Here is a 16,106-nt window from a genome sequence, read left to right on the forward strand (position 1 = left end):
TGTTGCCAGCAGGGGCGAAAATGAACATTTCAATGAAATAATCTCGACAGAGCAGGGAGAGGAGGGGTGGATGGACTGATTCATCTCCAACTCTCTTTGGTGATCCGAACACTAATGAGAATGCTTGAATGTATAGTTTATCAGATAGAGGAGGAAGAGCAAGTACATCTCTCAGATTAGAATCGCTGTGAAAATACACCCGCATGCAAGCTGTGTCTGTCTCCAATTGCAAAGGTTGGCTAATAATTTGCAGCATTCATTCCAAGGGGAATGGATGGTAGGTAAGGGGAGGCAGAGAAGGAGGTGAGGAATCTTTTTGTTGGTTTTTAATGGGTTGCCTTTAAGGTTATCATTCAACTTGCTAGAAGCACAGAGGTCATTCTTGTTTCAATACCTTATCTACTTTTTAGACCCATTATATTAAAATTACAAGGGAGGCAGTGCTAGCATTTTGCCCCCTATTTTCTTGCAATTATAAATGAAAGACACAAACCACTGTGGAGTAGCTCCTTTGGTTACCTGATACTACTCTTGGCTGTACTACTCTTCAGCAATTGTTGTGACTAACCCATTTTTTGGCACTGTAGTGACATTGTAATGTACATATAAACATACACAAATATATTTCTTGGATCTCTGTTATGATTCTTAGTGAGAACTCATATGTTCTAATTTGGCAAATTTTCAAATCCTCCAGCAGGTATCTTAACGCCTTACAATCTGAGCTTTTAGATTCTCTTTTGTGAATCACTAATAATATTGTACTCTGAAAATATATTGGTAAATATATACACTATCTCTCTCTTTCTATCTAATCATCTTTTTGGAGGTGTGAAATGTGCTTTCACATAAGTGCAAGTCACCCCCAGTCGGGAACCTGGTTCGTGCCAGATGACAGTACAGAATCGTGGAAACTTCTGCTGTTTTCTGTTGGATGGATAAACATCAGATGCTGTGAAAACACACCTGTTGTGTGCTGAATGGTGATGGTTCATAAAGATATCACATTTATTTTGTCCCCGGTTAGGCCTGATTCAAAAAATAACTTTATGCCCAAGCCCTGTTCAGCAAAACACTTAAACACATACTTAAGTCTCATTGATTTCAATGGGACATACGCATATGCTTAAAGTCATGCACATATTTAAGTGTTTTACTGAATTGGGGCCTTAAATACTTAGATATTTTCCCCTTACAATTATTGCTTGATCCATTATTGTCTGGCCTTGATAGAGTTTTCACTTACAGTTATCACTTTTTGCCATTCTTAAAATAATGTTTGAATACTACAGTCCTTTTTATAAATAGAAAATAATTTCTATGCTAGAAAGAAATTCCTTCAGAAGTACTGGGCTAAGGATTAAGAAATTATTTTATATATTTTTCATGAAAAAATATAATAGTTTTAAAACCATCTATATAATTCCAGTGTGTCTTTGCCTCTTCAGACAATGGATGTGTATTTATAGTGTAAACCTTCTCATTGAAGCAAACACAATGTGCTGTACCACTAACATGTTCAATATATAGCACCTCATGTCCACTTACATTAGAATGCACAGATTTTAATGCTGTTCAGAGATGACAGTACATCTATGGGGAAACATTGGCATCCAGAAGGCACATCTTATGGGCAAGAAATATTAACAAGGTTTAGTAAAAAGAAAACAGACCACTTCCAATCACTAGTTATTTCTTCCTGTGTCTGTAATTTGATGATTTTTTTTCAAAGAGAGAGAGAGAGAGGGGGATTGGCAACATTATGCACTGTAATATCTTCTGCTTTGGTTATAGTGAAGTTGCTGGAGATGAATTTTCATTGCTGCGCTATATATTTCTGTGCGGTTGCAGGACACACATGTAAACCAGTATCACGATTTGGAATATCTATGTAGGTGCAGGAAGTATATGTAGAAGGTTGATGGGAGTTGTTTTAACACACACACACGACTGGAACCTTTCTGTCCATTTGTCTGTCTGTTTGTTATTTTTAAATAGAGAGAGAGAATTTCAATTTCTCTGTTTTATTTGACGTAGGATAAGAGCACTTTTCTATACAAATAACTGTGGAAAGATCATTTTTGTTGTGTTTAAAATTACAACGCCTACTTATTCATCAGATTTCCCTGGGGGAAATTTTAATAAATATATATTTTTGAAAAGTAACAACTTTGTCTTTATTTTCTGTTCTTCTGTAATATCTGTCATAGAACACTTTTGGACTAAAATATTGCATTGACCTTGTGAAATATCATATTCTGTTGTTTGTATTAATATTCTTACTAGAAACATCTTTAAAGTCCTGAATCAAAAAGTATTATATTTATCTCAACAATAATCAGAGGGTTTCAATGAAATAGTTTCTGATTGTAATAATATAAATTAAAACATTTCAAATAAACTATCATATTACCTAATGTGCATTATGTGTGTGTGTATGTGTGTGCTTGTTTAGAAATTGCATATGATAACTGGATGTGTTTGTGTGTGTGTGTGTGTGTGTGGATATATATACACATATATAAAAATTTGGATTGTTTTCAGGATCTGACTTTAAATTTTGAAAGAAAAGAAAATCATCATTAAGGCAGAAAGTTCTCTGTCCACTTTCTGGCTAGGTATTCTAGTATATCTTGGCATGTATAAGAACTCACTCTTGTAGTAGTCTCAGTAAAAACTAAGAGTAAGAAAGAAGGTGAAAGATGGAATTTCCCTTTAACACTCAGGTTCTTTGCTTTAGTGGGTTAGCACCAGACATTTCATGTAACTTAAACATTATTTGGTGTAGTTTAACTCCCTTTATGGTGGAAATAAAAGAAACTTCCCCACCAATCAACAATGTATGAGAGCCGACATGAAAGATCCTCATAAATAAACAGGAAAAAAAATACATAATTTGGATCAGTTATAACTTACATATAGAAACTGATTTGAAGCAGGTATTTACAGTAATTACTAAAATGTAATTTTTTTACCCCTTTTGAAAAATAACAACAACCTACTGGACCAGTCATTCGGATTGTTGACCTGTACAACTGATCTGCAACTTGAAGCAGTTAGTAATGTTTATTAAAAACATTGGATCAGATTGTCATCTGGTGTAAATTGGCATAGCTCAGTTGAAGTTAGTGGAGTTATATTAATTGATACCAATTGAGAATATGACCCATTAAGTTTCAGCTCCGCCATAGTAACTGACTGTCAGTCATTAATATATATGTAAAGAAAAAATGCCAGAATGGCCTAGTCTATATTATGCACTGTGAGCCTGGAAATTTTACTTTAGAAAAACACTATCAGAAAAAAAGGCCCCAGATTCCATAATTGTCTATATTTGTCCTCCTATAAGATGCTTTCTTTTGCAGTTATAAATACCTGAAAACAGGAATGTATAATGCGAGTGCTGACAGAGCGTTAACTATGGCTATGCTAGTAGATTCCATTACAACACACACACAATTTAAAATTATAAAAGTAACAGCATTACAAGGCTATAATACATTGTGGGCACTTGGTGACATTCTTGTGATAACACTGTAAGAGCTGAGATTTTTACAGAATAAATGAATAGGTAGTTTTTTCTTTCTTTGTTAGAGAACATCATCCTTTCTGGTTCCCTCTGAGCCTTTTCTCCATCTTCTTCTGTTTTTCCGGTCTTCTCCTCGTCCTCCTTCCTGATACCATTACATTTTTTTAAAATAAAAGGCTTGTGGCTCAGCTACCCTTTTAAATAACACTTTGCCTGAAATGGTGTCATTTTTAACTTTTAACCATTTTTAGTAAAACAAAAGTATCTCCAGAGATATGAATGAGACAGGCGGTTATAGACTGGGTAGAAGGTTGAGGAGGACATAAGGTACAGCACTACAGTGGTAGGGGGGTGGAAGTGGATGAGTCACATGTCCTCTTGTCTTGAAATATGGGGCTACAGTTGTGCAGGGAGTGTATTAGGACTCTGCTGTAAACCTAGAATTGTCACATGTTGATTGTAGATACTATTGTTCCATAAAAACAAACATTTTAAATAGTCTTCCTGTTAAAATGGGAGGATTAAATTTTGCTTTTTTTAAAGGAGAAATATTCTGGGAATGAAAGAATTAGCAACTGCTTGTGAAAAAATGGCACAAGTTGTATTAATACCTAACAACTAAAACTTCCTAAGGTGATAAGTGTATTTTATTTGTTTGTTTTTTTCATATCACATTGGAGCAGAAGTGCCTTTTTCTGGCTTTCTTTCAACCTTTCTTCTTGCAAGGGAATTGCACACATTTCAGAATGGCTCTGTGCACAGTTCACCCAACGTGAAAATATTTTTTTTCCATGTCAGAAAGCTGTTCTCAACCCATTTTTATTTTCTACTTTGACTTGCACAGAAACTCACCCACATTTCCCAACCAAGGTGATTTTTTTGGCCAAGTGCTTCTTTTATAAATGTGGAGACAAAAGTGTACATGTATGTTTTCTACTACACAATGAAAATGTACATTTATCATTTAGGTGCATGTAAGCCACTTTTGTGAATTGGGCCCTTGGAGTAAATGTATTTTGATATAGTGGCCATCTGCTCATGAATATCACATTTGCTAGTTTAAAAAATAGTTTGATATAGATGAACATGTAATTTGTACAGTTTCACCAGATGGCAATACAATAGCAAAGTTTGATATTTACTGTAAGCCAATAATCAATGTAGTCTTATGTTTTATGTTTATCACTTCTAAATATTCATCTAGTTCATTTATTTTATTTTTAGCTACCAACTGCTCTTGCCAGAATAGTAACGTGGCACCCACGTCATGTTATAGTGTAGGGGGACGAAAAGTATCACCTGTTCATACAGAACAATAATAATTGTTTTCCTTATGTTGTCCCGTTTAAGTCAGTTTACCATTTAAATGTTCTATTAAAAAATGCCCTATGCCAGTGAAAGCCAAGAGCTTTACTCCACTCTCTAATGAACCCAATGCAACAAGCCACCAGGAACCGCCTCAACAATTGACCTGACACTTTTGCCAAGTATGGCTCCATTAGAGTCAGTTGTCTGCAACTGATTTTGCCAAGGAGATTGCCCGTGAGGGTGCAGCTGAGGTCAATTTGCTACAGGGTTTGAGCAAATGGGATCAGTCCAGTCAGTGATTCTAAGAACCTAGGTTCATGGAGCAGATGTCAACCTCACACATCTGCTTTGTACATACATAATGTATCTCACTGCCTGACTAGTGCTCTATTTAATTACTCTTGTATTGAGGAGAGGAATCAGCTTTTTACAAATAATGATGGTGACTATTGTGGTACTGTCTGTGGCATGTTACTCTACTAGTATAAAAAATTATTACTACTCATTAAGAGTTAAGGTTGATGTTAAGTTAAGGGTGGACAGGTTGAGTGTGTAAGTGGGGGGGGTGTTGTTTGTACCTTTAAAATTTGGCTTCATCATTAGTGTGTTTAGTTTAAGAGATGACAGAGATATAAAATGTGTGCATTCCATAACTGTGTCTTGTCTTTCTATATTTTAAGCATATGTTCCTGAGGAGGAATTGAAGGCAGCAGAAATAGATGAAGACAGAGTGGAGGATGACGGGTTGTCTCTGGACATCCAGGAGAGTGAGTACTTGTGCAATGAAGAAACAGAGATCAAAGAGGCTCAAAGCTACCAGAACTCCCCAGTCAGCACTGCAACTAATCAAGATGCAGGCTATGGTTCACCGTTTAGTGAAAACAGTGATCAGCTGGCCCACTTCAAAAGCACTTCCTCTCAAGAAGAGAAAGAGGATCATCAGTGCACAGACAATGCTTCCTATCCACAGGACAGCTTGGCACAAATAAAAGCGGTGTATGCAAATTTACTCTCAGAGTCTTGCTGGTCCAGTTTAGCTTTGGACTTAAAGAAATCCAGTCCAACTACCAGCAACAATGAAATCAGCCAGAATGAAAACACCACCAATTGCAATGCTAATACCAACACCCACAGTACCAGTATCAACACCAGTACTAGTACGAGTAACTGTAATACTAGTAACAGTAACAGTGGTGGTTCAGGTTATGACTGGCACCAAGCTGCATTAGCGAAAACTTTGCAGCAGACTTCTTCATATGGACTTCTCCCAGAGCCAAGCCTGTTCAGCACAGTTCAGCTTTACCGGCAAAACAATAAACTCTATGGGTCTGTGTTCACTGGTGCTAGTAAATTTCGATGCAAAGACTGCAGTGCAGCCTATGACACACTGGTGGAGCTAACAGTGCATATGAATGAAACTGGACATTACCGTGATGACAACAGAGATAAAGAATCTGAAAAGACCAAACGGTGGTCAAAGCCTAGAAAACGTTCACTTATGGAAATGGAAGGCAAAGAGGATGCTCAAAAAGTGCTGAAATGCATGTACTGTGGGCATTCATTTGAATCTTTGCAAGACCTGAGTGTCCATATGATAAAAACAAAGCATTACCAGAAAGTGCCTCTGAAGGAACCAGTACCAGCCATCACTAAACTGGTCCCTTCTACCAAAAAGCGAGCACTTCAGGACTTAGCTTCACCTTGTTCACCTGAGCCACCAGGGATCACTGCAGAGGTTGCATTGAGTGAGTCTGCAAAAGATCAGAAAACTGCCAATCCCTATGTGACTCCAAACAATCGCTATGGCTATCAAAATGGTGCTAGCTACACTTGGCAGTTTGAGGCCCGTAAAGCCCAGATACTGAAATGCATGGAATGTGGCAGTTCTCATGACACGTTGCAGCAACTTACTGCTCATATGATGGTCACTGGTCATTTTTTGAAGGTGACCAACTCCGCCTCGAAAAAAGGAAAACAACTAGTGTTGGACCCTGTGGTGGAGGAAAAGATACAGTCCATACCTCTGCCACCCACCACCCATACGAGACTACCAGCCTCCAACATTAAAAAGCAGCCTGATTCTCCAGCTGGGTCTACAAACTCTGAGGAGAAGAAGGACCCAGAAAAGGAAAAGGTGGTTGTCACTGAAACAGACAAAAAGATAAAAGAGGAGAATGAGGACTCTACGGAAAAATTTGAGCCAACAACTTTATATCAGTACCTCAGAGAGGAGGATCTGGATGACAGTCCCAAAGGTGGAATAGACATATTGAAATCGCTTGAGAACACAGTGACAACAGCTATCAGCAAGGCTCAGAATGGAGCACCTTCCTGGGGAGGATACCCCAGCATTCATGCAGCTTACCAGCTACCGGGAACAGTAAAGTCCCTACAACCCACAGTGCAGAGTGTTCAGATGCAGCCATCCTATGCCAGTAGTGTAAAATCACTGTCGTCAGAACACAGTGCACTTGTCCATTCCCCAGGTAGTCTCACACCCCCACCTCACAAGAGTAATGTGTCGGCGATGGAGGAGCTGGTGGAGAAAGTTACAGGTAAAATCAATGTAAAGAGGGAAGAAAAATCTGCAGAGAAAGAGAAGAGTTCTCCTGTTAAACCAACGTCACCTGCTGCTAAAGAAAACAAAGATTTTCCAAAATCAGAGGAAATAAACAACAAACAGCAGCAGAAAAAGAGTCCCGATGCAGAAGTTCAGAAGGTCAAAAAGGACAGTCCAGCTGAAGCTCATACTCCAAATGGTACAGAGCCACTCAAAGCAAAAGTCGCAAATGGCTGTAATAATTTAGGAATCATCACAGATCATTCGCCTGAGCCATCTTTCATTAACCCATTGAGTGCTTTACAGTCCATTATGAATACCCACCTAGGCAAAGTTTCTAAGCCAGTAAGCCCCTCTTTGGACCCTTTGGCCATGTTGTACAAAATTAGCAACAGTATGTTGGACAAACCCATTTACCCAACCACTCCAGTCAAGCAGGCTGATGCCATCGACCGGTACTACTATGAAAACAGTGATCAGCCCATTGATTTAACCAAGTCCAAAAACAAACCTCTTGTTTCCAGTGTGGCTGACTCTGTTTCTTCTCCTCTAAGAGAGAGCGCCCTAATGGATATTTCTGATATGGTGAAAAATCTCACGGGGCGTTTGACACCCAAGTCTTCGACTCCATCTACTGTGTCAGAGAAGTCGGATGCTGATGGAAGCAGTTTTGAGGAAGCTCTGGATGAGCTGTCACCAGTACACAAGAGGAAAGGCAGGCAGTCCAACTGGAACCCTCAGCATCTTCTGATCCTTCAAGCACAGTTTGCTTCCAGCTTGAGGGAGACACCAGAAGGCAAATATATTATGTCAGACCTCGGTCCACAGGAGCGGGTACACATCTCTAAGTTTACTGGTCTTTCCATGACCACAATTAGCCACTGGCTGGCCAATGTGAAGTATCAGTTAAGGAGGACAGGTGGAACTAAGTTTTTAAAGAACCTAGACACAGGACATCCTGTTTTCTTTTGCAATGATTGTGCCTCTCAATTCAGGACTGCTTCTACGTACATAAGTCACTTAGAGACACATTTAGGGTTTAGTTTGAAGGATCTGTCAAAGTTACCACTGAATCAGATTCAAGAACAGCAGAATGTTTCAAAAGTCCTCACGAACAAGACTTTGGGCTCACTTGGAATTGCTGAGGAGGACTTGGGCTCCACATTCCAGTGTAAGCTCTGTAACCGAACTTTTGCAAGCAAGCACGCAGTCAAACTGCACCTTAGTAAAACACACGGCAAGTCCCCAGAGGACCATCTGATCTATGTAACTGAGTTAGAAAAACAGTAGCGTCCAGGTAAGCAGCTAGGTATGCAAGTGACCACAGGAACATTGCACTAAACTTCTTCATAGTACTGCACTAGGCCTGACCTGAGCCTCTGAAATCAGTCTTACTTTTGTTGCTGAACTGCCTATCTGGACCTTGTTTTTTCTTACACTTATTTTGTAGTTATATTTATATGCTCTTTGTCTGATCTGTGCATGGTGGTTTTTTTTTTGTTTTGTTTTGGTTTTTTTGTGAGTCAAAGTCTGACCTTTATTTTCAACATCTGTCCTTGATGTTAAGCTATCTTTTGTAGAATATAGTGGGAGACACTATTGAGAGACATTAATTTAGCAGTAAAGAAAGACACAAAGAACAATGATAAAAAGACATCCTAAAATTACAAAGTTGCCATGACAATAAAGGTCACAGAACCCAGTAGTGTCAAGTTTTAACCCTCTAAGAACTGTAATAGCATTTCTGTGCCTTTCCAAATAATTAAATAAATAAAGAAGCTTAAAGGGATTTCATTCAAATCAAAGCTGTGTCAAAAACAAAATGTACTAAAGATTTTTTTTTAATTGAATGAGCATTTTTTAATGCAGAACTGGTTTGTGGAGAAAACATGCATGCAGTTCTTGGACAGAGGAAAGCTATCTAGTACTCATGGGGTTAGGAAGCCCACAACTGTAAGAGTTTAATAATAATAATAATAATATAATATAAAATAGCAAACCAAGTTGCCACTATGCCCAAACCCTCTGGATGCTGAAAATTGCCACTTTTTTGGCAAAAAAAAGTATGCAAGCTGTTATTTAAAAAAAGTGTAAAAATGCTTTTTTTTTTCCTGTAAAATACTGCAGTTTATAGTTATTTACAAATGTTAAGCTTTGGTACAAGCTGACCTTTCTATAATGTGCTGCATTGGTAAATGAAAACAAAAAACAAAACAAAAAAATGGGGCAAATGTTGGATTCCGTTCCTTGTAAATTGCCAGCATCAGCTTAAAAAAATACATGTTACATATCGTACCATTTTAAACTGTTTAACTTTCTTTGTACCTTCTGGCTGTATGCTTTCTCTTTTAACTTTTTATATTGTCATTTTATATTCAACTTCTGTGTATATAATGTAAAACCACACTTTTTGAATAAAATTTAGTTCCTGCAGCTTGATTTAAATAGAGAAATTTTACTGGCACCTGCATCTTTCCAGATGCATGTACTTAAAGGAACTATCTGACAAAAATAAATAAATAAATAAAAATAAAGCAAGCAATGCACTATGAATTATACATTTTGATGTTTTATCATTAATATTGTACAGTACATTTTGGTTCACACAATTAAATCCACTGTTTTCTCAAGTGTAAAATAAACCCACATGCAGTTCTTGATTTACATGCATTGTCATGTCGTCATTATTTTGCCTTTGAGGTGTTGTTCAAGCAATAAGAGGTATCACTTATGCAATCAACCAACAAATGTATATTTGAAATAATCTTTTCATGATCTGTATGCTGACATATTTTGTTGTAAACCATAAGTATTAATAACTTCTTAAAGTATACTTGCAGTAAATTACCCTCCTACAGGTACAAAATCATTGTGATTTTATTAATTAGTAATGGGCATTCTATTGATCACTGAAGTGTAAGACGGGCTGAGAATCTTTTGCCAAGTTAATCTTCTTGCCTGTAAATGTATTTGTAATCATTTTTGCTGTGTATTCAGAGCCCGCTCATAAGACCCTTCCTCAGGCAAAACTCCTTTTGAATTCATCAGGAGTTTTGGCTGAGTAAGATGCTGTGGCTTGGGCTCCCATTGTCCTTTGGATACTATGGTGCTTGCCTTTCCTGCAGCTATGAAGACCTCTGAGGCTTTGACACCAGTTCTTACTTACAGAACAAGAAGACAGACCTATGTTTCTCTGTACTATTTAAATATTACATTTTGAGGTAAGCTGAGCGCAGTTGTATCAGGTGTTTCTCTTAATCTTTATTTCTGTTCTGTTGAATGCAGATGTCATTTAGAATGTAAAAGAGAGCTGTCAGGGCCTTCAGTGCTCTATCTCACGAGTACTATGACACTTACAGTATGTGAAAGCCTGGGATCCACTATCCATACACATTTTGGAGGGGCTCTTAAATGTGAGGACCATTGGGGGTTTGCTTTCACATAGTATTAGTGACACTTGTTATAGGTGTATTTCAATCCCTTAATTCTTCACAAGTTATTTTTTTTTTAAATTGAGACTTCTGTTTTCCGCTTAATTCTGTTTCTTATCTTGACATTGTTTACAGTCCCAGTAACAGCCAAGCATTGTTCTGTATCCTGTAATGATTTCAGAAGAGCCTAGCAGGTCAGCTATATTTACATAGTATTTCTGCTAGTGCAGAGAATGCCATAGGGGTCTGTTAAATTTACTTTCTTCACTGATAAATACCTATGTCCTTTAGGAGATCCAGCCATTTAGGCATTTCAGTTCAATTACTGGATGATTATGTACTTTGGGCCCGAGGGGTGGTGAGGAAAAATAACAATTAGGCCTATGGCAGTAATGCAGACTCTTTACATAATAACCCTTTGAAGTTTTGTTTACTTTACCACAGGCCTGCAAACATATGAATATAGGATATACTGTATTGCAGTGCAACAGTAGGAATAGTGAGTGAGAAGGCTGAAAGGGAGGAATAATACATCTAAAGTCGGTTCAAATCTAATGTAAATCCATTAAAACTCATTTTGAAACGCTGCATGTAAATTAGGTTCTCTGCACTCCCTTGAGAGGTGTTTAGGGCATGGCCAAGTCTGTTTCAATTCTGATAGCTACAGGATTTTTAACATGGAGACTGAGATTGAACATTCATTCATTAAATGGATTAAAAACTAGCTAATTTATAGATCTAAAAGATGGGGAATCATCATCTAGCAGGTGTGTTTCTATTGGGGTTCCATGTGGATCTGTTCTTGAGCCTAGGCTCTTTAACAGTTTTGTCAATGATCTGGAAGGAAACAAAACCATCACTGATAAAGTTACCAGATGAAAAAGTTGAGGGAGTGGTAACTAATGAAGAGGACAGATCACAAGTCCAGAATGATCTGGATCGCTTGGTAAACTAGGCACAAAGCAAACAATATGTGTGCTAATATGGCTATATGTAAACGTGTATATCTAGGAACAAAGAATGTAGGCCATACTTACATACTGGAGGACTCTATCCCGGGAAGCAGTGACTCTGAAAAAGATTTGGAGATCGTGGTGGCTAATCAGCTGAACATAATCTCCAAGTGCAATGCTGAGGCCAAAAAGACTAATGTGATCCTTGGTTGCATAAACAGGAGTCTCAAGGAGGAGTACAGAGGTTATTTTATCTCTTTATTGGCACTGGTGATAGACTAAAGGAGTTCAATCTATTTAGTTTAACAAAGAGAAGGTTAAGGGGGATCTTGATTACAGTCTATAAGTACCTATGTGGGGAACAAATTTTTAATAATGGGCTCTTCAAACTACAATATCAGAGAAAGATATAACACAATCCAATGGCTGGAAGTTGAAACTAGACAAATTCAGACTAGAAATAAGGCATAAAGTTTTACAGGTGAGAGTAATTAATCATTGGAAAAATTTACCAAGAGTTGTAGTGGATTCTCCAATGCTGACAATATTTAAATCAAGGTTGGATGTTTTTCTAAAATATATGCTCTTTTAAATTATTTTGGGGGAAGTTCTATGGCCCGTGTTATACAGGAGGTCGGGCGAGATGATCACAATGGTCCCTTCTGGCCTTGGAATCTATGAATCGATGACTCATCATTCAAGCCTGGCTCTGAACAAAGTCCATTTAGAATAAATTAGCAGCTGTCCCCTGTGACTGTGTTGATGTAACATTTTGTACCATAGAAAAGGAGTGTGTGATGTTTGAATTCTCTGATTTCTTGACTCATCTAGCAAAAGGACACAGGAAAAAAAAGCAATATGATCTTTAATCTTTTTATGGTGGCCCTTCATTGAATATTGTATTTCAAAATGAATTCTTTTTTTATTGAGTAAAGCTAATATGCAATTAGTTTTTTTTCTTTTCAATTTGTGATGCTGGAAGCATGCAGGTCCATTCTCTTTTCATTTCGCAAGGGGAAGGGAAGTTTGTACTGTTCTTAATAACAGCAGCTACTGTATGGAAGTGACCTGCACAACCTTTCAGAACCACTCATGAAGAAAGGAAGCTGTAAGGGCCTCAGGGCCTGTGTACATACTGTAAGATTTTCTTTTTATTCTGTTAAACATTCAGAATCTATTGTGTCTATTTCTTTTCCAAGACCTGTGCAGCCACATTTTGTCAACAATACATTTTTAGTGTTTACATTTCTCCAGCTATCTGTTCTCACAAGTGAAGGTCTTGGTTTGTCTATTTTTCAAGTTGGGTTTTGTATCCTATGTACTTCCTTTTATTATTATTTTCAGGTTGATGCAAACCACTGGGTTGCAAGTTTCAAGAGGTAACTGTATACTGCTAAGGTCAATCCTGAAGGGTTGGGAATGGTTTGGTTTTTTAAAAAAAATAAAATACCAGTTGGTTATGTATTCACTTATGTATTCTACAACACGGTTTTGTTATAGTTTCTCTAGGTAACTATGTTGGTGGATAAGAGCATCAGACATAATCAGTTGAAAATATTAAGAATACAAATATATTCAAGTACAGTGGAACAAAAATGCAGGAATTAAACTTAAATCAAAATGATTAATCTACAAAGTATCAGTTTTTGCCTACAGCCAAACCATCTTGAAATATGAGCTTGTCAAATCTCTTCAGCTAAACAGGTTGGCCCTGGTTAGCGTTATGGATGGGAGACCTCCAAGGAAAGCCCAGTTTCTGTGGGAGGTGGTTTTAAAAACTCAGTAGGTGGCACTCTTCTCTCTGACTCAGTACTGAACAGTGAACGACTCTCCCAGCATGGTGTTAGGAGGCTGTGGGAGTTGCCATCTGTTCGCTGAAACATAAAACAGAATCTCTTTTTAACCACTTACAGGAATAGAATGTTAGCCCCAATTTCGTGACCAGATTCTAATTTGAGTAACTCTCTTCTCTCAATGTAGGCTTTGTCTATACTGTCCCAGGGGCTGAGAATAGCAGTGTGCACCAAAATGCTGTGCTGTAACTCCCCCATGTGGGCTCTATAGGCATGAACGAAAAGGTTCCTAGTTCATATTAATGTAATCCTATTTGAAGAGGAAGATGTTAGTGTGAACTAGGAACCTTTTAGTTTATGCCTGCAGCATCCACACATGGGAGTTGCAGCACAGCACATAGGTACACACCACTTTTCATACACCCTGTAGTCCTAGTGAAGGCAGGGGGCTGGACTCAATGACCTTTCAAGGTCCCTTCCAGTTCTAGGAGATTGGTATATCTCCAATTATTACCTATATTGCAAGGCTGTGTAGACAAGAACATAAGAACGGCCACACTGGGTCAGACCGAAGGTCCATCTAGCCCAGTATCCTGTCTTCCGTCAGTGGCCAATGCCAGGTGCCCCAAAGGGAATGAACAAAACAGGTAATCATCAAGTGATCCATCCCCTGTTGCCCATTCCCATCTTCTGGCAAACAGAGGCTAGGGACACCATCCCTACCCATCCTGGCTAATAGGCATTGATGGACCTATCCTCCATGGACTTACCTAGTTCTTTTTTGAACCCTGTTATAGTCTTGGCTTTCACAACATCCTCTGGCAAGGAGTTCCTCAGGTTGACTGTGTTGTATAAAACAAATACTTCCTATTATTTGTTTTAAACCTGTTGCCTGTTAATTTCATTTGGTGACCCTTAGTTCTTGTGCTATGAGAAGGAATAAATAACACTTCCTTATTTACTTTCTCCATACCAATCATGATTATATAGACCTCTATCATATGCCCTCTTAGTCATCTCTTTTCCAAGCTGAAAAGTCCCAGTCTTATTTATCTCTCCTCATATGGAAGCTGTTCCATACCCGTAATCATTTTTGTTGCCCTTTTCTGAACCTTTTCCAATTCCAGTAGATCTTTTTTGAGATGGGGCAGCCACATCTGCACATAGTGTTCAAGATGTGGGCAAACCATGGATTTATATTGAGGCAATATGATATTTTCTGTCTTATTATCTATCCCTTTCTTAGTGATTCCCAACATTCTGTTTGCTTTTTTGACTGCCACTGCACATCAAGTAGATGTTTTCAGAGAACTATCCACAATGACTCCGAGTTCTCTTTCTTGAGTGGTAACAGCTAATTTTGACCACATCATTTTATATGTATAGTTGGGATTATGTTTCCAATGTGCATTACTTTGCATTTATCAACACTGAATTTCATTGGCCATTTTGTTGCCCAGTCACCCAGTTTGGTGAGACGATAAATTCTTCCTCCTGTTATAACTGGATGCCGAATCCTTCACATTATATTTTGTGTAATATTTCTGAGCACTGTTAAGTAGTTTCTGTGTTCTGCCCCAGAGGTATCTGCATGTCTGTAATTGACACACTTGAGAGGCCTTTGGGATGAAAGCAGTCCTATAAATGGAAGGTGGTATTATAATGAAGTTAGTCAAATAATACACAAAAGCCTGTAGTGCTGTCAAAGGGTGGAGGTATTTATGGGTATGCCTAGTCAGCAATAAAAACCCATTTATGAGTCTGAGTCGAGGTCAACTGACTCGGACCTGAGTTGCGGGGCTAAAAATATCACCATGGACATTCAGGGTCAGGCTGGAGCACAGGCCCTGAGACCCTCCCAGCCTGCTGACTTTCAGAGCCTGGTCTCCAGCCCCAGCCTAATGTCCGTGCTGCTATTTTTAGCCTTGTGGCACAAATCACGGAAGCCAGAGTCAGTTGACCCAGGCTGTGACCCTTGCTGTGGGTCATTTTTTGCTGCCAGGTGAGAGGGTCCTAGAACTCGGGCTGCAGTCTTTTATGCGGTGCCCCGTGAACCTGAGTCAGCTGGCACGGGCTAGCTGTGGGTTTTTAATTGCGGAGTTGACATAATCTTAGGCCTGGTCTACACTAGGACTTTAAATCGAATTTAGCAGCGTTAATTCGAACTAACCGCTCAACCGTCCACACCAGGAAGCCATTTAATTCGAACTAGAGGGCTCTTTAGTTCGAATTCGGTACTCCACCCCGACAGGTGGAGTAACGCTAAATTCGACATGGCTAGCTCGAATTAGGCTAGGTGTGGATGCAAATCGAACTTAGTAGCTCCGGGAGCTATCCCACAGTGCACCACTCTGTTGACACTCTGGACAGCAGTCGGAGCTTGGATTCTCTGACCAGCCACACAGGAAATGACCCGGGAAAATTTGAATTCCTTTTCCTGTCTGGGCACTTTGAATCTGACGTCCTGGCTGGACATCGGGGCGAGCTCCGCAGCACCTGCAACGATCAGAGCTCTCCAGCAGAGGAGTCCGG

General features: G+C 38.7%; 1 protein-coding gene and 1 long non-coding RNA gene across 6 annotated transcripts in view; one reads left to right on the forward strand and one right to left on the reverse strand.

The window, feature by feature from the left end:
* Positions 1–10,038, forward strand: part of TSHZ1 (teashirt zinc finger homeobox 1) — a 54,364-nt gene extending 44,326 nt beyond the window's left edge. Inside the window, exon 2 of the mRNA XM_045007137.1 lies at positions 5,518–10,038. Coding sequence (XP_044863072.1) covers positions 5,518–8,687 — 3,170 coding nt within the window. The 3' untranslated portion in view covers positions 8,688–10,038. The remainder of the gene's footprint in view (positions 1–5,517) is intronic.
* LOC123364756 overlaps positions 1–16,106 on the reverse strand; it is a 125,149-nt gene that overhangs the window by 23,682 nt on the left and 85,361 nt on the right. The window contains exon 2 of one of the 5 annotated variants that reach the window (XR_006577257.1): positions 7,909–8,173. The exons of the other annotated variants lie outside the window; for them this stretch is intronic. This is a non-coding gene — a long non-coding RNA (uncharacterized LOC123364756). The remainder of the gene's footprint in view (positions 1–7,908; positions 8,174–16,106) is intronic. 5 annotated transcript variants of the gene reach the window in all.

The sequence above is a fragment of the Mauremys mutica genome, chromosome 2 (assembly GCF_020497125.1).
Source record: "Mauremys mutica isolate MM-2020 ecotype Southern chromosome 2, ASM2049712v1, whole genome shotgun sequence".
NCBI classification, from domain to species: Eukaryota; Metazoa; Chordata; order Testudines; family Geoemydidae; genus Mauremys; species Mauremys mutica.